The sequence below is a fragment of the Phragmites australis genome, chromosome 19 (genome assembly GCF_958298935.1).
Source record: "Phragmites australis chromosome 19, lpPhrAust1.1, whole genome shotgun sequence".
Taxonomy (NCBI): Eukaryota; Viridiplantae; Streptophyta; class Magnoliopsida; order Poales; family Poaceae; genus Phragmites; species Phragmites australis.
Window position 1 is genome coordinate 5,572,344 of NC_084939.1, and position 27,246 is coordinate 5,599,589.

Consider the following 27,246-nt stretch of genomic DNA (forward strand, 5'->3'; position numbering starts at 1 on the left):
CATTCAGTACCATATGTTCATACTCAAAATAGTCTTGATAAAGCTCTTATCAAGAGAATAAAATGGATTGTTCAACCACTTTTACAGAATTGCAAATTGCCTACATCATGTTGCGGTCATGCCATCTTGTAGGCTGCAGATTTGATTCAAATCAAACCAACTACTGATCATGCAACCTCCCCGTTGCAAATAGTACGTGGAAATCAACCAAGTATTTCCCATTTGTGAAATTTTGGTTGCGCTGTGTAAGTACCGATTTCACCACCGTAGTGTACTTCCATGGGCCCCCATAGAAGGTTGGGTGTATATATGGGGTACAATTTTTTGTTAATTATTAAATACCTCGAGCCCCTAATAGGGGATTTGTTCATATCTTGGTATGCTGATTACATCATCGATAAAGATAATTTTCTGGCATTAAGGGGAGATTTCTACCATAATGAATGCTGAGAAATCAATTGGAATGCCACATGCTTTCAATCTCTAGATCCACGTACTTTAGAATCTGAACAAGAAGTTCAGAGGATCATAAATTTGCAATACATTGTAAATAACCTGCCAGATGCATTTACTGACCATAAGGGTGCCACAAAGTCTCATATTCCTACAGCGAATGCACCATAAAGAGTGAAGGTACCTTATAAAACCACTTATCTCCCAAATCCCAGTAAGAGGGGGAGAAATCTGGTTGCAAATAATGCTTCTGAAAAGCAATTGTGGAGGTAAAGGAAGATATCTTCTAAGTCAGTAAATGAAAATCAAACTATTGTTGATAGACACCAATTGGATGCTCTTCATCCAGAACCCAACACAACTGTGCGCACTAATATTGGTGTTGGGATATTAGAACAACCTAACTCCATGGTGATCTTAGATCCTAAGGAGTTAGAGGAAGTACATGAAATTTTCACAAACTATATTGATTCAGGAGAATCTTATAATCGTAAGACTACAGTTGTCAACATCTATTTCCCCTCAAATATTGCCAAAAACCTCGAGGTAGATCCAGAACGTAAGACCATGACAGGGTGTCTTAAGCGCTCACACTGGATCAAATGGAAGGAGGTTATTGAGGCAGAATTGAGCTCGCTTGCTAAAAGAGGGGTATTTACATCTGTAATACCTACTCCTCCAAATGTTTTCCCCGTTGGATCGAAATGGGTTTTCCTTCAGAAAAGAAATAAAAACAATGAGGTGGTGAAATACAAAGCGAGGCTTGTACCACAAGGGTTCATACAGAGACTCGACATCGATTATGGTGAAACATATTCTATTGTTGTGAGTGGAATAACGTTCCAATACTTAATTTCATTGGAGGTTCAAATGGACTTATCCATGCAATTAATGGATGTGGTGACCGCTTATCTATATGGGTCACTTGATTTGAACATATATATGAAAGTTCCTAAAGGGCTTAAGATTCCGAATCAAAAGGCAAATCGCAACATGTTTTGTGTAAAGTTGCAAAAGTCACTCTGTGGCTTAAACAGTTAGGTAGAATGTGGTACAACCGACTAAGTGAGTTCCTTCTTCTAAAAGGGTTACTCTAACAACGATGATTGTCCATGTGTGTTCATGAAAAAATCCCTCACTAATTCTGCATCATCTTAGGTTATGTAAACGACCTCAATATTATTGGAACCACACGAGATATAAAGAAATCCAGCAATCATCTAAAGACGGAGTTTGAGATGAAGGATTTGGGTAAGACTAAATTTTGCTTAGTTTTATAACTTGAGCATCTCTCATCAGGGATATTAGTTCACTAATCTGCATACATTAAAAAGGTATTGCAGAAGTTTAATATGGATAAGTCATATCCATCAAAAACCCCTATGGTCGTTTGATCTCTGGATATGGACAAAGATCCATTCCAACCTAGGGAAGAAGGTGAATAATTATTGGGACTTGATGTCCCATATCTAAGTATCATTGGAGCACTAATGTACCTCGCAAATTGCACAAGGCCTGATATTGCATTTGCAATCAATCTATTAGGTTGACATAGTGTTGCTCCAACTAAGAGGCATTTGGTTGGTGCAAAACAAATCCTTAGGTATTTAAACGGTACTAGAGATCTTAGTTTGTTCTATCAAAAAACCAAGATATGACCATAATAGGTTATACTGATGCTGGCTACATGTCTGATCCTCATAATGCCAGGTCACAAACTAGATTTGTTTTCCTATATGGTGGTACTGCTTTCTTGTGGAAATCATCAAAGCAAACTCTTGTTGCTACTTCCACCAATCATTCTAAAATAATAGATCTATATGAAGCCTCTCGTGAATGCATATGGCGTCGCAGAATGATAAACCATATTCAAGGATCATGTGGGATTAATTCATCAAAATCTCTCACCATTATCTATGAAAATAATGATGCTTGTATTACCCAGATACAAACATGCTATATAAAGAGTAATATTACAAAGCATATTGCTCCTAAATTATTTTTCCCACATGAGCTACAAAAGAGTGGAGAAATAAGTATCTTGCAAATGAAGTCATGTGAAAATCTAGCAGGTTTATTCACTAAGTCATTGCCCACTTCTATATTCCAGAAATGTATTTGTGGAATTGGCATGAGAAGACTTCAAGAATTACAGAGTTCAGGGGGAGTTAATCCCTAATTTATAACTAGTTTATGATCATTAGGTCATACATATTGCACTCCTTTTCCCTTTATGAGTTTTACGCTCTAATTTTCTCATATAAGTTTTTTAATGAGGCAATATCAATACAAACATATATGCCATACCATTTTCTCCTAAAATTTTCCCCGTTGGGTTTTCAAGGAGTTTTTCCATGGCATATTACAATCATAATTCTCTTAATATTTTTCCCATAGGGTTTTAGAGGAGTTATTCATTGATCAATATACAAATGACAAATCGATCAAAGGGGAGTGTTGCAGTTGTTCTCATCGATGAATAACCGCCCACGACGGTTGTTGCCTTGCCGCCTGTTGGGGAGGGATGTCTCCCGAACAGGCACCCCTTTATCATGTATATATACAAGTGTACATATATGAATGAATTCATGTAACTCATTTCTATCTATTCGATCTACTGTGTCAATCTTGAGTTCTAACAGTAAGGACCAAATCATTGTGTTGTCATGCTGAGCTGACCCAGTGCAATTGCACATCTTGAATGGGCAGGACTTGCGTTTCTTCTCCCGACTAAGTTGGACACATCGTTAGGAGAGCTGAGAGCAATGAAAATCCATTTGGTCCATGTGGGACTTGTGGAATTAAGCGCTCTATGGAGGCTTGCTACATGATCTTGATTATTATCCATGGAAATGACACTTGGATGTCCAGTAGGAGTCCAATGAAGAAGGGTGAACAAAATTAATGATATGATTCACTCCTCCGTTCTCAATGATTGGAGGTTGAGCATATTATGTGGGTAGAGGATAGAAATAAGAAAAAACTCAGGTTGGGGAGGCCAACTGGGTCGGCCCATCCAAGGCCCAGCCACACCCCAATTTCCCCTAACCAAAGGCCCCACCTCCCTAACCCTAAGAGGCCCCTTATGGTGCTCCCCCTCCTGATGGCGTGCTACAGTAGAGGCACAATAGTAGCCATGCCATAGTACCGAATAGGGAGAGAAGAGGAGGAAAAAGAGAAGGAGGAAGAAGAGAAGAAAAAGGTGAAATGAGAGAAAACAGAGAAGATAGAGGGAGAGGACCCATTTCAATTCCGTTTTACATACCCTAAGTATTGAATCCTTGTTTACTCTATTTTGCTACATTCTAAGGCTTAATTGTTTATATGGTGCTCGATTAGTGGTAAGGTTTCATTTGGACCTGTTAAATTGATCTGTTTAAGGCAGCTTGTGCACTTTGGCTAGGGCTTATATTTTTGCCCTCTTAGATGCCGAATTAATTTTTGGTTCAGTTGAGAAAGTTGTAGAGAACTTGAAAACTTTTCCATGAAGTCTTATTTCATAATTTTTGTCCTAGTAGAATATGAGATATGAATTTTTGATTTTGCTATCAGATTCTTATGTGGTTCTGGACAGTAATAGATCTATTCAGTTTTCGACCACCTTAGCGGCTAAATCTGCCAAACCATATTAACAGAAGTTGTAGAGTTCTTCTCAAGATTTATGTATTGTTAAAGAACACAATTTTTAGTGGAGTAGAACTCCAGTTATGGTCTATCAAAGTTGATTGTTATATTTTGACCGTCAGAAAGTTTAGTAAAGTTCAAATAAAGATTGGGCTAACTTAGATGCTTTTCTTGAAAAATGTTATAACTAGAAAGTTGAATAGAGTGTCAAGATATACATGCCCATAAAGTTTCATAATTTTTGGACCTATGTTTAACAGATATAAAAAAGTGAAGCCTGCTGCCTGAATTTTTAGACAATTTCAACGCTTTTTTTTTACAGTTTAGGCCACCATAGTTGTAGAATAAAATTATGTTTTTTGTACCAAAATTATAGCCCTTGTTCTATAGTTTTTAAATATGTAGTTATTTTTTATCATATATGTGGTAGAGAAATAGATTAAAAAAATGAAGTAGCACTACTACAGTCAAACGAATATGAAGATGTCGGTTTGTATGTTTCACATGTTGCGGGGTGTAAGACCATGTTCCCTACTATTTGTGTGTCGTATGTTGTGTTTTGGTGCTCATATATGAGTGCTTGAGCAGGTGGTGTTGCACTGAGGTGTGTACGTTTTATCTTCATCGTCGGTAAAGGTAAGTAAACTAGTTGTTGTGTTGCTACAACTTTAACTTATTTTTACTTCCTACATCCTTAAAATACAACACGCATGACTATATCCAATAATTTGAGGTATTATACCTGCTGTGCCATTTATGTTGGAAGGTTCGAAAAAGAAAGTGGGAATTACAGCTATGTTGTTAATACATTGCTTCATGCTTATATGATGATACTCCTTTATGATAACTTTAGAAATTCAAAATGTGGTTGTTGATATATTGCTTATGCGTGACACTTGCTTATGTAGCCGATCCATGCCATGACGTACTTTCATTCTTGTAAAATTGTCATCTATTATTAATGCGGCTTGAGTTCTATTCATGATCACTTGGATATTTGTATTTCATTGCAAGTTCTATTTAACTCTTAGAAGCTGAAGTCAATTATTCTATTGATATCTTGTCATATGGGATATATAGTTTCTTTATTTGGTTTCTGTTATAGTTAAATTCGCTATGAACATGTGATTATTGAATTTTTTCATAAGTAATTGTTTAACTTGCTTAAAAAAAGAATATGTTTGGTAATGTTAATATCTTTTATACCTGTTAAAGTATTAAATTGATGCTTTAAATATTGTGGTTTAAATAGTTTGTTAAAGTAGTTTGCTTGCTGAGATTTTCCAATCTCACTCTTGCAATATTTCTCCCAGGTTGTTCTATTTGAAGCTAGCCAGGAGGGAAGGGATTAGAAGCACGTCTTTGCACTTCATGTCTTCACTTAATATCCCCGAGTTGTAATAATAAATTATGTTTAGCCGTTAGAGTTATGTGTTTGAAGTTTACAGTGTGGTTGTGATGTTGTGTGGTTGTGATGTTGAACTTAGTGGTTTACTCTTGGTCCTTATTAGGATGTTTTTCAAATGCTAGTGTGTTATGTTTTATATCTTGCTTATCTATATTGTTGCTTCCGCATTACTTAGAATACAAGGCAGATGCTGTTATTTTTTTATGTAAGTTTAGTTGTAGGTCATGTAGTTTAGTGCCATTCTAGGTTTTGCGGCTCTTGGAGTGTTACAGTTGGTATCAGAGTCTAGGCTTTAGATTCTAGAAAAAATAAAGTTTAATTTGACACACATGCACATATAGGAAGGGTATGGGTTTGCATACCTTGCATACCACTTGATGATGAAGTGTAGGTTGTTATAATTCTCTTCTTACTTTATTGTTTGATGCAGTATGTTGTGATTCCTATTGCTTTGATATCTTGATGTAGTATGTTATTACTGTTGATGCATGCTATTGAGGTTTTTGTCTTGTCTTCCTCTATGCCATGTCGAATGTACTATAACTGTGGTCAACTAGCATTGGAGATAATTGGGAGTTCTCCTATGTCTTATGGCTCGTGGTATGATAGCGTTGTTGTTGCCTATTCTTGAAGTCAATTGCTGCTTCCTTTTATGTACATGATGTCGGTGTTGTCTTTACACCATAGTGGGTGTTGGTGGTTGGTACACCATTGAGGTGTGTAGTTGTCTATGCTGGAGTGGTGTTGTGGTTGAGAGATTTATGGTAGTTCGTGTGCTCTATAGAACCCTAGAAATTTAGGAAGCATGTAGAGAAAAGGTAGTTTTAGGCAGTGCAGATGGGTTGAGTGGAGGACCCTCACAACACCTACTCTGCATTGCTAAGTGAGGATTGCCTCGAGTGTTAGGGTTACGACCCAACTATCCATATTCAAAGTAAGTAGTTGAATGAGGGATGGATTGGTCTGCATGCCCTGCATTCTAACTATTTGCTCTCGATATATCGAAGAGGTGGATCGTTGTGTGCCTTGCAATTTAGACTGGAGTGGCGACGTTTCAACCTAACTTTAGCTTGGTGTAGGGTTTCGCCTTGTAATGCAGAGGTTGTATGTCGATCGTGGTAATGTGAAGATAGTGGGACCCAAGGGGAATCCCGAGAGGTTATGAGCAGTGTTTGTAGTCGTGTTGCGTAGGGGTGAGAGCTAGTTATTTTGAGGCCTAGTGTCTAAGCCTAAGAGCTTGCGCTTTGGGTTGGTTTGGGTGAAGTGTTTTTGCTTGAAGCCGCATAGGCTTTGTAGTGATCTTTGGCATGCCTATTTGTTCCCAATGGCCTTAAAGGCTACGACCTGGTTCTGAGTGGTTGTGGGGTTTGCCAAGCAGAGTGGTCCATAGGCTCTAGAAGCAGCGGTTGTGTTGATGTAGCTGACTTCGTTAGTGCGATAATAGTAGAGTGACGCCTTTCTTAAGCTTGCGCTAGTGATCTGTTTTGAGAGGATCAAGTTTTGAAGTGTGGTAGGCTGATGCATATAGGGCAAATCTGGATGTGTCAGTTGGTCCGTACCGGATTCTCTCGCATTCGCTTGGTGAGCCATCTTTTTTGCCATGTTGTTTAGTTGTTTCGAAGGGAGAAGTTGAGGTTATACCTAACCCTTTGGTCATGGGTGTTGTTTGGAGGTTGCTTCAAATGGAGATGGGCATCAATTGAGATGCCATGTCTTCGTAAGTTTGTTTGAGCATCAATAGTTGACTAGCGGGTCTCATTCACTGAGTGAGTCCTAGGTTGGAAGAAAGCCTAAGTCGTTCTAGCTTAATGGCCGGAGGCATGGTTGTAGAGCTTGTTATGGTGGCTCCTTTTGCGGTCCGATCCATGACCTTTCTTTTCTTTATCGTTGGCTCCCGAGGGTCTAGTAGGGCTGATGGTGTAAAGTTTTTTTTGGCTTTCAGTTTGCTATTTTGGAACGAGTCCGTGGAGCCACTCCAAGCCTGTCACTGAGGTGAAGTTTGACCTGAGGGGTCTAGATCGGTTGATTGCTTAGATTGGGGTTTTGACCCAAGTTTAGTAGCAACGGTTGAGCGAAGTGCTAGACGCAGTTGCAGTTCTGCATTAGGTGTTCCCTAGGCGGTATATGCTCGAGTCTATTGGGGTGCACAAAGGGAGAGTGTCTAGTGCCTGACTGGTGTTATTCCAGCAGAGGTTGTGGGTTGCCTCTCTTTTAGAAGTGTGAAGGAAGTCAAATGGTTTGGCCATTTTCTCTAAGGAGTCAAAAGGTAGGTCTTGGAGAAGGGCTCCTCTAAGCTCAGTTCTGTTTTTTTTTATGTAAGTTTAGGTATAGGTCATGTAGTTTAGTGGCATTCTAGGTTTTGCGACCCCTGGGGTGTTACAGAAGCAATGAATTCACTTGATTAGACTCAGGGCGCGAGTATCCTTGATGTGTGAGTGTGTGGACTAGATGTTTGTATGGTGAAATGACTGGCTTATACTTTGAGTACACCAGTGTCGTTGTTGGGGACTGCGGAGTACGGGATAGCCCCTACCAGGACTAAAAACCCTAAGTTATAACTTATATCCTTGATAAGTTGTTTCTGAGTTTTTAATTCGAAGATACAATTAAACGCCTAAATAAAATCGCTTTATGCATAAAAATATACCGTATAGCATTAATCCTTGTGATAACTATTATGTATCTATCAACTCTTTGAAGTAGTATAGGACTTGCTAAGCACCTTCTGTACTTAAACTTGTTGTTTTTCAAATTATGAGATGCACTTCAACCTCCTTTTGGATGAAGATAAAAAGAAGAAATCTAAGGTCACGTTCGCACACAAATTACCTGTGGTATTAGGACGATTCACTTCTTTATGCTATAGGCTCATCTGTCTGGCTGGTCAGCTGTGGATCCTAGTTCACGAGACCATCATTTTCTCTTTTTAAGTAATTATTTTATCTGAAATATGTATTTGATATTATTATGTTAAAATACATATGTATTAGCTACTGATCTAGAAAGTGATACAGAAGATATAGGGGAACCGAGATTGAGGTCCAACATTACATATATTTTTATGGTTAAAATGTGACTAAGACATAAGCAAAATCTAGTGCAACTAAAACTAGCAATTCTCTAAAATTATTAATGCTTGATCGACGGTTCAAGTTGGCAATAGCGGCCATGGCCAAGCATGGTAGAAAGAACTTAATAATTTAAAACTTTCCTTGTCCTCTGGACGTTGGAATGCAATATGGAAACAATTATCGCATGATATTTTCAGGTGCCGTCTCTCCATTGACCAAACTTTTGGCGTGCATCGGGAAGAAATCGACCACCTTTCCCGCGTTTTAGGCAATAAGCGTTTTAGGCAATAACCAGATTTCCACCGGCAGAGATGGCCAAATAAGCCACTCGGGTCGGCTCGGCACGGGTCTAGTTCGGTACGGTCCAGCTACGACACAACCCGAACGGCTCAGCTACTATAACGGACCGTGTCGTGCCGACCCTTGTGCCTCCCCTCGACTCATGGTACGACTCGTCGGTCACCGTATCGGGTCGGTTTGGGCACGATTGCGGCCCGACCGGCCCGACGAGCACGATAGGCACGGCGGCCACGACAAGTACAGGCGACCCAATGACACACGGGTGGCTCGTCGGCATAGCCGGTCTGATAAAATAAAAAAACTACAAAATTAAAAAATATATAGAAAATAGATAAAAATATGATAAAAAATATAAAAAATAGATAAAAAATAGCTATAAAAATAAAAATATAGAAAATAGTCGGCCCCATACGTACCGAGCCAGACATGCCTAGTTGGGTCGTGCTCATGCCAACTCGACTTAGCCGGGCCATGTCGCGCGCTCAAGCTAAACACGACTCGTGATCTCGTACCATACCAGCCCAGTCCATCTTGACTCAAGTCGTGTCGTGCCTGAGCCATCCTACAATATTGTACCTCGAGCCGGCTCAGCAGGTATAGCCTATTTGACATCATTACCCACGGCACTCAACGGTAAAAAAATCTCTCCCTTTTTTCAATCGACCCCCTAAAGAAATACGTAATACCGCAAATAGAAAACAGACCCGCACAGTTACACAGCGGGAAGAGAGGACGACGCCGGTTTCCGCAAAACCCCCTGGAAGAAAATATATTCATGCCTGGTCCCCTCACCCTCCGCAAACCCCCGATCCCCAGGTCCCGCCCAAACCCTAGCTCGCCGGAGCCCGAGCTCCGGTGACTTCTCTGACCGCCTCGTCGGCGCCGTCGTGTGATGCGTACATAGACTAGGGGTTGAACGCCGGAATCGTAACCGCCTTCAATGGCTGCGCAGCCCCCGCCGGAGGCGCGCTTCGCGGATCTCTGCAAGGTCAGAGATCTCTCGTGCCCGTCCACCTGTGGGGGTTTTCTGGCGTTTTGAGGTCTTAAGGTTCGGCTGTGATTCCTGTAGGAGCTGGGAGTGGACGAGGGCGTCGCTGGCGAGGCCGCGGCGCTGCTGGAGGAGGGTAAGGGCGCGCTCCTCGCGTCGCCTTCGTTCGGGAGCAGATCGGTGAGAATAGGCGTCTTCTGTAGTGAAACCTTCGATTCTTGTGTCGCGTGTGCTAATTAAGGCGTGGCCCTTTGCATCGCGAGGATGCCGAGAGGCTCTGCTTCGCGTTCGTGCTATACTGCACAGCGAAGCTGAAGGGGCTGAAGGAGGGCTCTGGGGTTAGGCTGTGTGAGATCTTGAAGGGCTGCAAACTCAAGTGGGTGATGTTTTGTTGTGATAGTCTGGTAATTTTAGGGTTTTGTACTTTTGTTGAATTGGTTGGGGTTGCCTTTGGTTTGGCGTGCAGGTATGGTGAGTTCTTCAAGGAAGCACAGCAGCTTGGTTTGAAGATTCCGGTTCTGTGCGTGCTTCAGACAATTTTGTTCTATTTCGTCATTCGATCACGAAAACAGTGATTCTTGACTAAAATACCCGATAGGGTTAAGCGGAATGAAAACAAATTTCTTTAATGCCGCTAGAGCTAAAGAACACTTCTCCTTCCGACCTTCCAGCACCGGGCAGGTGTCAGACTCTTAGGGTAGGGGATTCCATTCCACCAAAGACGTGATAAGATTTTAGAGAGCCGTTATGGCCTGGATTGGGAAGGTCGGCTCGAGGTGGGTTGAGGGTTGGTCTTGTCTTGTTTTGTTTTGAAAAGATGGAGATTTACAGGCGACCCTAACCTGCTTGTTTTTGCATGGGGACTTTGATCTGTGAAACCAGCTGAAGCAGTTGGAGAGTTTGGTAAATCTGCTGACGGATGCAAGCAGGTGAATATTGCGTCGTCCCTTGTACTCAATTTGGCAATAGCAAATTGTTGGTGAATTTTCTTGTCTTGTATTGAGATGTGATGCTCATCATTTGTAAGAATGTTTTGCTAATTACAACTACTTATATGTCATTGATAAATTTTTTAGTTCGTCTATTTGCTCATAGGGTAGTATAGTTCTGACCTATGTTCTCATAAATTGCCAGGTTCTATCGTAAAGCATATAATGAACTATTCTCAAGTCCTAGTACTGATCAGGAGCCTGGATCAACTGCAAATACTCCCGAGTACATTCTTTTTGGGTGGCATATCTTTTTAATGCTTCATTCGAGATCACCAGAATTGTTTAAGGGCTTGGTATCCTGCATCCATGGATTAGTTGCTGTATTGGTCAGTTTGCTTTTATAGATATTTGAACTTTGATTCCTTTAACACCATGAGCTAGTACTTGTATGTTTAAGTGACCATAAAACTGTTTAATCTATTGCAGGCCATACTTTTGATTCACATGCCTGCTAAATTCAGGAGCTTCACAATTGAAGGTTCTTCTCACTTAAGTAATAGTTCTCAACATTTTGCCAACTGTTCCTTCTGAATCTATTCAATCTATTTTTTCAGCACGCAGCCCATAGTTGCATTTGTTTTGCTTGTTTGAATTCAGTCAAACATACTGAAAAAGGTGTGGATCTTATTGCTTCATTATGTCATAACTATCATACCTCTGAACACCGCTTGAAAGAAATGATGGTCAAATCTCACAAGGCAATAGAAGACTTCATCACGAAAGCACTAAGTGGCTTGGAGTGCAAAACAGAAAATTTGGATAAAATAGACACAGGCATGTACACCTCCCCCCTCGAATGTTTGTGCACACATGCTGAGTTGTGGTTATGTGGCTGTAGTTCAATTAGCTGAAGTGTTATGTTATTGTTCTGTTGGCAGATGCCTAATGTATTTCAATGGTCTCCTTGACGAGGAATGTTTCCAGTCGAATTTGGAAAAATTGGGGAAACTTTGTAACTCCAATTGCTGTGAAGGGGAGGTTGATTTGAAATTGTTTTGAATCAATAATGACTATATACCCAATGCTGAGAATTCGTCTGGGGGCTCCACTAATTTAGGATGTTCAAAGGTACCCAGAATGGCTCACAATCATTTCAGTAATCTAGGTTGCATACCTTTTGCAGATTATTTCAGTCAATTTCTCTTTTTGCAGCGTGTCTTTGAAACATTAGCATCGCCTACGAAGACAATAAAAAGTATGTTGACTGTCCCTAGTTCCCCTTCATCGCCTGCCAATGGTGGTTCAGTCAAGATTGTGCAAATGACACCAGTAACTTCTGCCATGACAACAGCTAAGTGGCTTCGCGAGGTGATATCTTCATTGCCAGAGAAACCTTCATCTAAGCTCCAGCAGTTCCTTTCATCATGCGACAGGGATTTAACAAATGATGTAACGAGAAGGGTCAGCATAGTTTTGGAAGCAATTTTCCTGACCAAGTATTCTGCAGACCGGGGTGGTTCCATAAGCCTCAATTGTGCAAATTCATTTGATATTCCATGGGCAGAAGCAAGAAAAATGGAGGCATCCAAGCTGTACTATAGAGTGTTGGAGGCAATATGCAGATCTGAGTCAGAGAACAATAATGTAAATAATTTAACTCCATTGTTGTCAAATGAGCGTTTTCACCGATGTTTGATTGCATGTTCAGCTGAACTAGTATTGGCAACTCATAAGACAGTCATCATGATGTTTCCTGCTGTTCCGGAGAGTACTGGTCTAACTGCATTTGATTTGAGCAAAATAATTGAGAACTTTGTCAGACATGAAGAAACCCTTCCAAGAGAATTGAAAAGGCACCTAAATTCTTTAAAAGAACAGCTTTTGGAAAGCATGGCATGGGAGAAAGGTTCATCATTGTATAATTCACTGGTTGTTGCCAGATCATCGCTTACTTCAGAAATAAATCGCCTTGGTCTTTTGGCTGAACCGATGCCATTTCTTGATGACTTAGTAGCATGGCAGAATATTCATGCTGAGGGCTTGCCAGCTACACCATCTAAAAAACGTGCTGCTGGTTCAGGTACTTTGCTACACAATCTTTATTTGAAGTTTGTGTGATTAATTATTCCCAATTTCCAAAACTGTTGCTCATTCTTGTTGAGGTTGCTACATGCTACTTGCAATTTGTTCATCATCCAATCAGTTTGGTTGCCCAGTTTTTTGCACTTTCTTGAATCACTTTGATTGCACAATGTTTCATGTTTTTAATTGTACAATAAGGTTTGTAGCAGCCATTTTCTTAAGTTTTGACTGCTCAACGTTCCGTGTTTAGGTTAGGTTGTCTTAACTATGTGTGTTGGTAATCATAATTGCTCAACGTTCCAACCAGAAGTTTTTTTAAGTATCTATGTTGGGAGTAGAAATCGCAATGGAGTTTGTACCTGACCTTCAGATTTCAATATTCATCTTCTTTTCCTCAGACATTTCTTTCTAAAGCTGTTGCTTTCATCCTTATTGCCCCTTTCTTCTGACAGTTCTTTCTGTTAACAGGGACTAAGATCACACCATGTTGATATCATTACTTTTTATAATGAGGTGTTTGTTTCAGCAGCCAAGCCTTTCCTGGTGGCACTAATCCCTGGTACTCGTCCACAAGACAAGAAGAATACAAATAGTACATACTATACCCCCTTTTCTCACTTTGAACTGCTATTTCTTCACTTGTGAGTGACTTATGTTGTTACTATTACTTGCTCTGTAGGCCAAACTCCTGGATCACCTAAGCCATCTCCTTTCTCAAATTTACCAGATATGTCCCCGGAGAAAGTATCGTCTTCTCATAATGTTTATGTATCTCCGTTGCGGCAAACTAAGGTTTTTATTTCCTCATTCTGTGTAATATTGCTTTACTTTGCCTGTTTGCTCTTCCTTTACTTCTTTTAAAGTTCTTAGGCTGACTTATATACCTCCAATCTATTTTGGTAAAGTAGTAAGGTTAGGGATGATCGTTTTATATAGTGTATGCATGTTTAAAACTCTCTATATACACAACACAGTAATGTATTATGTAGAAAAAATATCCACTAGGTCGCTCCTTACATGCCAAAGTGATAGGGACAATTCTCAATATGCAGGTCTCTAAATTTCTAGGGGTTGTTGTACTCTTTGCTGCTACAATTTGTTGTCACCACATGTCACCTTATTTTAAGTAACTTTAGGGCTAGTAGCCCTTATGTAAAGCACAGAAAAATTGTCCACTTGTTAAATGCTATGAGGGTAGGTGGCCATGGTACTGCTGCAACCTTATTGTCCGTTTCATGTCACAGTTTAGTAATCTATAGACATCTAAATAGCTTGATTTTTTGTTTAACCATGGGCTAGGGTAATGTGATTCAATGTTTACAATTTAGCAATTAGCATTTAACTCTTTGTGCATTCCCTTCTCCTTTTAACACATCCTTCTTTATTGCACCTGTCAGATGGATGCAATGCTTTCACCAAGTTGCAAGAGTTTTTATGCATGCATCGGTGAAGGCACCCATGCTTACCAGAGTCCGTCGAAAGATTTGGCTTCTATAAATGGCCGCCTAAATTTGTACATTTTAGCTTAAAATGGGACACCTTTTTTTCTTCTTACAACATGAAGTTATGCTCACAGCACTTACTTGCATCACTCCGTTTCATGTTAAATTTGCAGTACTAGCAGGAGAATTAACACTCGAATAAACTTTGACACGGTGAGCGACTCAGTGGTAGTTGGTAGCCTTGGCCAGCCAAATGGTGGTTCAGATTGGCTCCAAGAAGTTCAGATGATGAGCAAAGCTGCTCACCACCCCAATTGGAGTGAGATCAGCAGCATCAGCACAATGCTACAGCTCCTTCAACTATTGTCGGCATCACCATGTACAGGCTCGACGAGTCCAGCAGCTCCGTCAATGGCAGACGTGTGAAGTTGCTCTGGAACAGCAGCCACTCCTTCAGTTTGTTCAGCGCTTCTCGCATCCAATCATACCGACAAACTTCATACGCCTCCTCGACTGGTACCTGAATATATACACAAATTCATGAGCAAGAATTGTATGAGTTGCTAATACGAGCTGAGGTCTGTATAATGACAGTTAGTTTCAAGTGTAGGATGAGCTGCTTACCCATCTCCTGCCATGGGTGACCTGCTCAGGCCATGATTCCAGCAGCTCCGTGACCTGGAGGGCGAATATGAAGCCCTTGCAAGCCCCTTGCAGGCTACAGCTGTTCTGCTTGCTCTTGCTCTTGAAGATCCATTCTCCCAATGATGTCGTCTGGATTGAAAGCATTTTCAGTTGTTAGCTCTATCCTTGACACATTGACAGTTTCATTTTAGGCGATCAAATTTTTTTTTTCTGAAATCGTGCTCTGAAGTCAGCAGAAGCCATATCATGTGATGCATCAAGTTGAGTTTCATGCATCCATTCCTCTCAAGAAATGTTGATCTCAGCACTACTACTCAAGAACAAGCACAATTAAATAAATGTGATGTACTGTTCCAAGCTGTGTTCATAGTACACATTCCCACATGGAAATCGTGTGCAAGAATGACTTCAATTATATTCAGTTTGGCATAGCTGTGGACTGGTAGGTGTACAGCATGCGAGTTGTTGGTCACCTAACAATTGGTGTATCTGTTGCTAGTTTCTACCAGACTAGATGCGACAAAAGAAAATGCTAACAAAGTTCGCCGTACTCATCAATCATCGTGTAGGTCATTTGTGATAGTTTAGTTTTTGTTGCATTCGCGATTTTTCTGGCTATATATTTAATCATTAAAATATTTAGCAATGGCCTACAAGAGGAAGGCCACTTGTAAGCAACAGATAGGCAACTGACTTTTCTAAAGCTGTAGCCACTTAAGATTGACCATTCTATACATCGCAAACCAAAAAGACATCAATGAAAATGACTTGTCATGCACTACATATACATCCTAACAAATGTATCTAAGGCGGTAGACACATGTATTTTTTTTAAAAAAAGAAGCAAAAATCAAAACATGTCACGGCAGAAGAACAGCTCCTTGCCATGATGCCTACAGCATGCCACGTTAGGAGTGGATCAGGGCACGTACACTGATAATGCCCTTGACGCCTGCTTCCTCGAATGCCTCCCTGCACGCAGCTTCGTCCATGCTCTCGTCGTCCTCCCATCCACCCTGCAAGAACACACCAACCAAGCACATGATGTCACAAGCTTTTCCATGGCGATTTATTTAATTTTCTTGGGACCTGATTATTGATCCAACGAGAGCTTATATGTATAGCGTATAATCGAGCAATTATGTATTTTATATATTCCGATTCTTGAAATGATTAATTGAAGGGTATGGTACGTATGATCACATATGATTTCGTTGTCTCACCTTTGGGAAGATGAGATCGCTTCGCTTCGGCGTCGAGATCATGAGCACTTGCAGCCTGCTTAGCACATCATGGCAGTTTTCTTCGCCGTCTTCCTTGAGCATGTAAGGGATGCATCTGGTAAAGGAAATTAAAGTAAGATCAGCGGCCATTCGTAGAAGATGAAGGAGAAGCATTTCAGACAAGTCTTTTGCTATAATGTTGTTGTTCATCGCTTACTCATTTCAGCATATCGAACATTACTTCTTCAGCAAAGTGAAGCCTACATGTTCTTTGCTGTCAAGTTCTTCTAAACTCAGTTGTGATTTCATGTGGACTCAGGAAAGGGTAATTAAGCTTTCTACATATTCCTCAAATGTATCTAGCTCATCTTCAATACCATTAACTTGCATATATTATCAATTAAGCGTTTAACGAACAAGCAGGTGTGTATGATATACAGAAAGCTAGTTAAGTACCCGGAGACAAGGCGATAGCATCCTTCATAACGCTGTCGGTGGCGTCCCCGTCTTGCGCAAACCGCGATGGTCGTCGACTCTGAGGACGACGACGAGGGTCCCATCTTCTCTGGTCTCTCAAGAACAACCTCCTTAATTATCTGAGCAAGAACCTATGCACACAACTACAAATCTATGTCACAACCTGAGCTTGATTGCTTGGTACAGGCTACACAAATATATAGACAGATAGAGATTACTACTAAGCTCACCTCAAGTAAACAAATCCACGAGCAAGTCCAACTCTCCCTCCTCGTCACACTCAGCAACTGGTATCCTGCCTGATGTCACCAGCTTTTCCCAGCTGCATGCCACTGACCCCAAGAATCTCTTCCTTTGCATCAATCCACTGGTTCTGATGCAATTGAAGCCTCTTGAATTTGGAGATATGGCATAAGATAAGGTGCCCAAATGGAGATATTGGTAATCAATTTGCTTGTATAATTGGAACCCAATTCTCTTAGAATCTAATCCTTCTCTGCCTACCTCCTAGCTAGAGCTTAACTTGTATAGCTAGACACTTGACAGAGATTTGGAATTGATCCAATGGGCATTACATACAAAGTACCCAGAGTGGCCTTCTTTCTCCTTGTGATTCTTGGAGCTATTTATAAGGAGAGGATGGGGTGTTTTGAACGAATTTGCACTGAGCCCCTTGATTTATCTGTAATGTCGGATGTATCCCTACTTTCCTAGTTTTCACATCTGGTCAATGGGTTGCTAGGCTTTTCTTATTGTGTCAGCCAAACCATCTTTACTAGGAAACCGCCAATATGGACGAAGGTCATATATGTTGTCCTTTGGTGTTTACGATTTTTCTAGCTAGAGGACTGATGACGCGTAATTATAAAGGACCACTGGACGAATTTAGTTACCAGTGAAGTATATACTTACACTATTTGTGCGTTATGTCAGCAAAACTACTCAAGAAGAGTTTTACTTTACACTTCATGGTTGAGGATCGTTAGGAATTTCACGGAAATTTGTATGGTTTTCATAGGAAACGGCCGGTGTAATTTGCACAACAATTTAAAAAAGAAACCCATGTTCCAAACTGGCCTGGAGGACAGGAGTATACTCAAGGCCTATGGAATCAAATTCTTTTGATGGATTGATAAGGCGCACTAGGCATCAATATGGAGGAAAAGGTTTCTAGGGTTCGACCGCAAATGCGCAGCTAGCTATTAATTATACTGATTAAAATACATTTAAAGATGCAGTGGCCATATATATGTAAGCCATCAAGGAGTCATTTTCGAAGAAAATTGGTCCATATTCTCTATTGAAAGCTTTCACTGGTCATGCATGTCTTGGTCCTAGTGCTTAGTAAAATTGAGTATGTTAACTAAGCTGTAACTTCAAACGAGGGGAGGAAACTACCTCACACCTTCCTCCACCACAATTTTTTACTAAGCCACCAAGAAGTTGCAGATTAATTATTCTGTTGCTGTCCTATCCCTTCATTTTCCTAATATTCATGGATCAAAAGATGAACGACCACGTTGCTTCCTTGCCTCAAAAACCTAGAATGGAAAATTGGACGGTTGAGATTTAACATGACCAAAAAGCATCTACATATTTTACCCACGCTTAAGAGGGTAAAAGGCTTTGATTGGAAGCTGGCCTGTGACCCAGATGGCTAAGGCCTTGTTTGGCAGGAATCTAGATCTTGGATTTTTTGAGAGCTTGTCATGTCCAGCTCTAAAAAATTCAAGATTTATAAATGTGGTGGATTGAGAGTATTTGATTAAGTCATTTGATTTTTATTTTAAACAAAAATATTTAAACTATTTTATTTTATTATACAAACTTTGGATCTAACATGAATCTCGGATGTAAAGCTTTGTCAAACAACCCCTAAGAGTGCGAGTGTCCACCAGCCCACTATATATTCTAGTCACACACTCAGCCCACCATTTTATTTTATGATGAGTTCTACATGTACTAGTTTGTTTTAAGACCTACTTGTATTACGTTTAAGACCTGAACTTTAAGATAAAAAAAAATCTTCACCAAGGCTCCGGTTGGTGGTAGTTGACAGGTGATGGAGGGGAGAAAGGAGAATTAACATATAAACAATATTTTATTGCTTTGAGACCTGGCATCAAGCTTAAAGACCGGTCATAATCATATGGATCTTAAGAACCGTCTTGTAATGTATAAGACCGGGTCTTAAGACCAACTTTTTAGCTTACAACCCTTTTTGCACATGCTACAGGTGCCCTCAACTCTAGTTTAACTTCAAACCAAGTTCCTCCTTGATGTGCAGACAAAAAATGTTTGGGATACTCATTCTGTACGCCACATTGCATCAGCATGTTATGAGTAAACCAGTTAGATCATACTGTGCTTACATCTTTGTGAAAACTTGTGCTTGGCCCCCTGAAGCAACTCCTTTGGAAATGTAAATTTCAAATGCAAATTCAAATGTATCTTCTCCAAGCAACAACCACAGATGACCTGATCAGGCAGTCCATTCAGCGCTCATGGAGAAGACGGAGACAAAAGGTCACGAGCGGAGGAGTTTGTGTCTGCTGAAAATTGGCCACCGCTCTCCGTTCCTCTCCAAAACGGCAGTCGTTTTGACGGCCTCCGGTCCATGTATGTATCCACTGATCAATCTGTCTGGACCCTCTTGCCGTCTCCTGACGCATGCTTTGACTGCCCAGAAAACAACGTCCTGGGATAGAGACAGGATAGGCTTGTTGAGAAATTTCGTGCGGTAGACCGGCTCAACCCCTCATGTGCACGGCTCTCTTCAGCTTGATTTTTTTAAATAATATTATTTTATTGGAAAATTACAAAACTAATATCCAAAATGTGATATTTGTAGAAATATGTACATGTCGGCATGTAGTTAGCATTCCATGTGCCAACATGCTACGTGTCAGTAGATCCTAGATTATAAATTTCAGAAAACTACATCTGAAATTTCTAGTTACTTTTTGGTATCTAAATAGATTTAAATAGAAAATTATTCAATTACAAAGTTTTATATATTGTCGATAGGCATAATTTTCATATAAATATCATCCCCATCCAACATATGAAAAAGTTATGAATTTTTCATTGAATATTATCTACGGGACACAGGACTTATCAGTACTTTGCGTGTCGACAGGTACCTATTTATACAAATATCAGATTTTATGTATTATTTTTGTAATTTTCCGATAAAATAATATTATTAAAAAAAGCTCCTTCAGCATTACCCTCTGGATCTATGTTGCACAGGGACTGGAAAAGGACACCAATTAGCTTCTCCTTTTCTTTTTTTGAAACTTGGACATGAAAAGGACACCAAGGTGTAATATTTTGCCTGTTATTAGAAATTGTTCACTTGAACTAAGAGGAAGAATAATGCTCAGTTTATAACGCCGGAATTTTCTTTGATCCCTGATGGAATTGAATTGCTCTCTGTGAGCATACTGCGATTTTCTTCTGTTTCATGTAGGACCTAAAGGTATAATCAAGAAGGGGGGAGTTTATTGTGGGTACATAGTTTTTCTTTTTCTTTTTTTCATTCTTTTTGTGGGTTATTATAGACACTTTTCTATTTTCTACTTGACATGTTGACACTATGAATTTGAATTTGCAAATTTACACACAATGGAAGATGACTTTGAGAAATAACCCAACACCTTGGAAATTTATACAAAATGTTGCATGCGTGAATCAGTCATTTTTCACCACTACGTGAAAAATAGACAAAGAAGACACGATTTAGTGATGGGTCATTCTGCGACTTGTCACTTATGAAGCCTTAGGTCGAGATCGGATATTGACGTGTCACTGATAACAGATCATTAGTGATGGGTAATAATATTACCCGTCACTTATCACATTGGTCTCCCTGCAACAGTGATAAGTGATGGATTATATTACGATTCGTTACTTATGACTAGTATAGGGGACGGGTTATATTGTGACCCCTCACTGATGACTTAGCTCTATTATAAGAGCTGGCCAGCTACTGTGCGCACAGAACAGACTCAATAGTACTGCGTGCACAGTAGATCTGGTGATTTTGTTCGGTTTCACCAGAGACTCTCCAATATATTGTTGATTTGAAGTTTGAATTGTTGCTAAGTCTTTGAAGGTTTGCATATAGCCCTTTCCTCCTTCTCTAACCCCTATATAATCTTGATTTTTTTATGCTTTGAGTTGTAATCGACCATTTTACATTTTTATCCAAAATCATAGTACAAATGAGTTGTATTTATATTAGATTTGATACTAGGTTTGTCTAATCTACTGTGAGATACCGCCGATCTAGTGTAATTATATGAAAATTTTAATCGTATGCTTAATCACATAATTAAGGTAATTGTTAATGAAGATTGAATATTTTTACATTGTAGATGACAGACAAAAATTGGATGTACCTTGAGACTCGGACTTGTCCGGAGTACCTGAGTGGGGTGAAGTATTTCATGAGTGTTGTTTTGACGGATATGAAAGATTATGGTAAAATGACAATTTATTGTCCATGTCACGATTGCAGGAATGATAAGAAGTTCCTGAAACCATGCACACTTGGTCATACATAGATTTAAAGATAATTATACATATTGGAACAAACATGGTTAGGAAGGCCTTAACGAAGGAGAGATGTATCGAGACCTCCATGCCGACAGTGTAGATCAAGGACTTACACCTGGTGATATGGATCAAGATCTCAGGGACAAGGACATATTAGGTTTCAATGATATTAATCTCGAGGATTTTGTAGAGAATGTGGACTAGATGGTACGGGATGTCGAGCGGCACAACGAGTATAATAGTGGTGAGTTTTCTAAATTCTAGGAATTTGTGTGAGATTTCAAAGCGCATCTTTATCCAAACTGTAAGGAGAAGTACATACGGCTATTTAGGGGTCAAAAGCTTCTACATCTGAAGGCAACCCATGGTTGGACCGATAAGAGTTTTGAAGCATTGCTATATCTGCTAAGGGATATGCTACCGGAGGGGAACTTAGTGCCGGAGGGCGTCTACGATGCGAAGAAGATAATTTGTCCTTTAGGATTGGAAATAGAAAAAATACATGCATATAAGCATGATTGTATCTTGTTTCGTGGAGAGTGTGCATAGCTAGATCAATGCTCCATTTGTGGAACACATTGATATAAGCGTAGAAATGATGGTGGTGACGGGGATGGAGGCAAGAAAAGTAAAGGGTCTCCTAGGAAGGTGGTGTGGTATTTTTCTATAATTCCCCGTATGAAGCGTTTGTTTGCTAATAGAAAGGAGTCACAATTGGTGCGTTAGTATAAGGAGGGTCGTAAGAACGATGTAATGGTACGGCACCCAGCGGATTTCGCTCAGTGGCGAACCATTGATTCCACATTTGGTTGGTTTGCTGAAGAATTGAGAAATATTAGGTTTTCTATAAGCACAGATAGCATGAATCCATTCGGTAACATGAGTACCTCACATAGCATCTGGCTTGTTGTATTGTCAATCTACAACCTTCTACCCTGATTTTGTAACAAGCGAAAATACATTATGTTGTAGATCTTAATATCAGGACCGAAACAACCTGATAACGATATCGATGTGTACCTCGAGCCTTTAGTCGATGATCTTAGGAAACTCTGGTCAAAAGGCATCGAGATTTGGGATCAGTACAAGCAAGAGTACTTTATCTTGCACGCCATGTTGTTCGTCACCATCAAGCTACCAGCACTTTGTAATTTATCAGGTCAGAGCAAAAGAAAAGGTGAAGCTTGCCCCCATTGCTTAGATGACACATGCAGTTTGAGGTTGAACAACTAAGAAAATAGTGTACATGAGGCATCGACGTTTCCTTCCCAGGAAACACCCGTACCGAAATATGGACAAACAATTTGATGGTACAAGAGAGAAGGCGTTACCTCCAAGGTATTTCAGCAGGGAAGATATCTACAATCAAGTTAAGAATATCAATGTTGTCCTTGGCAAGCAAAAAAGATCCTCCAAAGATGATGAACAAAAAGAAACGTGGAACAAGAAATCAATACTATTGGAGCTAGAGTACTGAAAAAAATTAAATGTTCGCCACTCTATCGATAACATGCATGTAAAGAAGAATATTTGCGAGAGTCTAATCGGTTTATTGCTCCAAATGAAGGGAAATGGAAAGTATCATGAGAACACATGAGCTGATCTTGAAGAAATGGGCTTAATGCCAGAGCTCTATGCACATGATGTAGGTTGATAGTTACAAGTTTGGAAGGGTATGTTGGTTATGTTTAGATGCTCACACATATGTGTCTAGATTGCGGGCGCATATGTTTTAATCAACCTTGTGGCATTTTTTCTTGCTATTGGACTAATGCATAATCCTTGGAGTTGGGTTATTTATATGTACCATATATGAATTAAGTCTTGCGAGTACCTTCGTATTCAGTTGCTCTACAAGTTTTGCAGGTAAGAAAGAGGCGATGTTTGGCTACTTCACCCCCGCTGATGCTAGCGGTAGGAATGAGTAGGCAACTACTTGGAGGTCGTGCTTTTGGGGTGAAGCCTGAGGGTATATGGCTTCACCCATCTTTTATTGTCTTTAGCTTTTGTTTTCGCTCCGTAGTTTTCTCTGTTGGCTAGAAATTGATCAGTCTTAGTATCCTCCTAGATCTCTTTTGCTGTAAATTGTTAAATATGTAAATGCTTAATAACTTGTAATATGATTTAATTACTCGCTCTTTATTAATCTTGGTTATGATTTCTTATGTTAGAAAGGCATGTGTTCCAATCTTAGGCACAAAACACATGTCGAGACTACCGAAATGATATTCTAGTTAATCGTTGAAGTCATGATTATGTAAATGATCGACTTGGTGATTAACTAGAATATTATTTGGACGGTTCCCCCACAGGATAATGCCCTTCGAGAGCTACAAGCACTTAAAAGAGGAAGATTGAGATTCTTTTGTGCAGATAAAGAACTCAGAGCAGTTCAAAAAGGAGAGTGAGGAGAAGAAACAGCTTTTGGCTATGAACACAACCACAGGACTGGCGCAACTAGATACATGGGGAAAGGGTGAAATGGCAGCAGAGGATGAAAAGTTAGCCAAAGAAGGCCGCGATAATTGTTGGTTGCAGTTCTCAGGACGATCGCGGTCATATTTGCGTGCAAGGGGATCACATTTAGAAACAGCAAAACCCAGTCAATTGTAGACAAAGTAAAATAAAAGAAAATCGAAGCTAGCCAAGGTTCTTTCACCGGGTTCAGGGAACATGATGTTCTCTTAGAGGCACTAGGAAACCCAGAGCACCCAGGTCGAGTGCGAGGTGTATCCAGTTTTCAGGGCTGGAAATACAACTTTCCCGAAGATCTCAGAATGTACAAGAAGAGGAAGAGGTCGGGTGCAGGGGACATGGATGCATTGACACATGACATCACTCAGAAAGTTTATGCAAACATCATACAAATGCTTGCAGCACAGGGAATAGAGATTTTCATCCCAGAGGAAGCTACTCCTGAAACTACACGGAAGAGTAGCTGTGCCTCCAAGGAGGTCGATCAACCACCCGCCACCGTGGCTAAGCTGGATACGATTGACCTACTAGAAGGGCTCATGCCCTGCAGCCTTGTAATCAGGCCTGACGGGTATTACATCAAGGTTGCAAGGGGCTAGGTGCATCCAGACGTCCTTATCTTACATACGGTCTCGATACGTACTGGCTATGCCATTGTTACGGTGTACATAGTACATAACAATGCCACCGATCACGTGTTGGAGCTCCCCCTAATGATAAAGTCATAACTCTGTGTGAAGCTCTTCGTAAAAGGATCCAGTGGAAGAGGGGTGACATCGTAGTCTCCAGTGTATCCCAATCGGGACGAGCTTTAAGTGCACTACTGCCTTGCCCCTCACTTCTAGAGAAGGTAGCTTCACTGAATTCTCCTCCTCCAGGGTGGCTTCACTACCTTCTCTTCTACATCCGCCGGCCTCACTTCCAACTCTAATTCCGTCTCCACCCGAGAGCCCAAAGAAGAAGGAAAAGGGAGCTAGGAAGAAAGACTCAAAGAAGCACCCGCCGAAGAGGTCTAATGCCATTGTACTGGCGAAGAAGTCCACAGATATTGGAGCAGCGTGGACTAATGCCAATACGAAATTCTAATATGGGAGGTCCTTGATGATGGTAGATGACCTAACCAAGGCAGGACAAGTATGTGTCAACCTGTATAATTACTACATGTAGACTTCTACAGACATCAATGCCCAATCCATAGTTGTACTATACAAATGATGATACTTCTTAACTGAAGATAGCTACTTCCTTATGGGTTTCAATGGCTTATATGACCTCTTCAACCTTGATACCATGGACGTATCTTATTACATATCTTCACATTGTAAGTCCCTTAAAACTGTACATTCATTAATTAATATCACTAAGTCTTGAATTTAACTATATATTTATCTGTAGACACTTGATCAAAGAAATAAAGAAGAACAAGGAACCCATCGGATTTCTTGACTCCGAGGCCATTACAATCTTGGTCATCCAACTTCATATCGACTATGTTGTAGACTATATGGCCAGGGCAATGCAACAATATTCTAAAATAGACTACCTGTTGGGCAACCACAACATTGGTGGTCACTGAGTCTTACTGGTCATTTGCCTCAAGTGGAACTTGGTGTGGTACCTCGACTCATCAAGACCAGTAGGACCAAAAGGCAAACCTAAAGAGCGTGATTACAACGCTGTAAAAGGACTCATCGACGCATACGTTCTATCTGGTTTAGTTTACATATTTAACTTTTCTAACATTCAAATGTTCCCTAATCTATTCCTTTTTATGCAGGGCTTTTAACAAGTACCTTCGAGCTGATCCTAACTACAATGTGAAAGACGGCCGTAGACTAACACATAAGATCGGGTTCGCGGTAAATGCTACCAAACATATTACCAAATGCTCTCTGTTGCTGTTTTTTTCCTTTTGATCTAACATTAAATTTTCTTTTAAGCTGTGCCACCAACAACCACCGGGCAACACCTACGGATTCTATGTTGCATGGAATATGTTCCTCACAAACTGAGCAAAGGATAGAAAATCACCCGATGTAAGTTAAATACAAGATTATTCATAAATAATTTTAGTAATTAGTTTAATTCTATGATAACATTAGATTGGTTACGTGCCAACTTATGCAGGATTTTTAGCTTGTTTTTTCGATGACAGTGCACTCCCGGAGATTCGACAATGGATTGCCAAGTTCATAATATCTGAAGTCATCAACCAACAGGGCTAGTTGCACTATAAAAACCCTAGGTTCTGAGGTCTTATGTAATATGGATTGATTGGAACTTTGTAACCTTTGTTATCCTGTGATGAATTGATTCGAACTTTGTAACTTTTGCGATTTTGTGATGAAGTGAGTTCTTATATAAGTGTGTTTATCGATATGGATTTGGATACATTGTTGTTGTTGGCAGGGAGAAGATGACTGCCAAATCATGGCTATGCTCCATGACACAGCCAGGAAACAGGACAATACTGCAGAATAAGCTACACATAAGTAACGAGTAAAGAGGTTACCTATCACTTATGCTAAGTAATAAGTGATGGGTAATCTTATTACCCGTCACTTATGTATTGATATAAGTGACGGGTGAAAATGTTAACCGTCACTTGTGTGTTAATATAAGTGATGGGTAATCTATTAACCCGTCATTTATGTCTTAACATAAGTGATGGATAACTAGTTTGCCCATCACTTATATCTTTCTTCCCAGCACATGGGAGACGCACTTCAGTGACGGGTCATAACTGACTTTATTAGTGACGGATCCTTACCTATCACTTATGATTAGTCATCAGTAACGCGTTCGAGGTGACGAGTACCGTCATCCATAATGATTAGCACTCAACACCTATATTTTTTTTCACGTAGTGCTTCTCACTAACACTATAATGAAAATCTGAACCACCGTACAAAGTACACAGCAAATCCATGCTTTATTTCATATGTCGTGACCTAACAAAATTCATGCGTAAGTTTTCTACTTGATTGTATCCGTCTGTCCTACTCATGAAGATGAATTGAAGGTGACTAGATGATTGCTCAAAATGTTCTTTATTTTTTTTCCTTTTAGTTTATACACTAAGAGCCCTTTCTTTTGTTTATATTCAGTCAAGTGCAGCTTCTTTTCTTGCACCTTCGTGCTCTAATTCCCTTAATTTTCTACAATTTGAAAAGGTGAAAAAAAGCTACAACCTCTCATTTTGAAGTGAAATTTCCAAATGATTTTCCAAATGCTGGTGTCATCCACCTAGATTGCAGGTGGCAATAATTTAATCTTTTTTGACCAAGGGAAACCCCCGTGTCTCCTTTTTTATTAAGGGTCCACAAAATACGGACTGCATGCAGGTGAAAACATGAGCGACATATAGATAACTTAAATTATCATTATCATGTTTAGGTGCCACCAAGGCTTTGGAGCATCACTACTAGTTTAGAGCTCATGCTAGCTTCCTTTGAAATATTAAAACCCTCATGTGGTACTTGAACCAGAATATTATCCACTTTTTTTCGAGGTTTTTTACTGTCCTTGAAAAGGGTACCAAGAGGTGCACAATTTATAACTAGAGT

The 27,246-nt window shown here is 40.0% G+C and overlaps 1 protein-coding gene and 1 pseudogene across 1 annotated transcript; one reads left to right on the forward strand and one right to left on the reverse strand.

Annotated features, from left to right (window-relative positions):
* The first annotated feature begins 9,512 nt into the window (after positions 1–9,512).
* Positions 9,513–15,302, forward strand: LOC133900931 (retinoblastoma-related protein 2-like; annotated as a pseudogene).
* On the reverse strand, positions 14,901–17,243 carry LOC133900930 (nudix hydrolase 13, mitochondrial-like). The gene is made up of 5 exons (XM_062342233.1): positions 16,876–17,243; positions 16,625–16,788; positions 16,169–16,283; positions 15,878–15,961; positions 14,901–15,074 (listed from the first exon to the last, which is right to left on the reverse strand). The coding sequence occupies exons 2-5, from the start codon at positions 16,726–16,728 to the stop codon at positions 14,901–14,903; spliced, it is 477 nt and encodes a 158-aa protein (XP_062198217.1). The 5' UTR covers positions 16,729–16,788; positions 16,876–17,243.
* Between the last annotated feature and the right edge of the window lie 10,003 nt (positions 17,244–27,246).

Coding starts and splice junctions, on each gene's coding strand:
- LOC133900930 (XM_062342233.1), bottom strand. CDS start 16,728: ATGGGACCCTCGTCGTCGTCCTCAGAGTCGACGACCATCGCGGTTTGC. Junction 16,284..16,624: donor TGCTATCGCCTTGTCTCCGG/GTACTTAACTAG, acceptor TTCCTTTACCAG/ATGCATCCCTTACATGCTCA. Junction 15,075..15,877: donor GCGTCAAGGGCATTATCAGT/GTACGTGCCCTG, acceptor CTTTCAATCCAG/ACGACATCATTGGGAGAATG.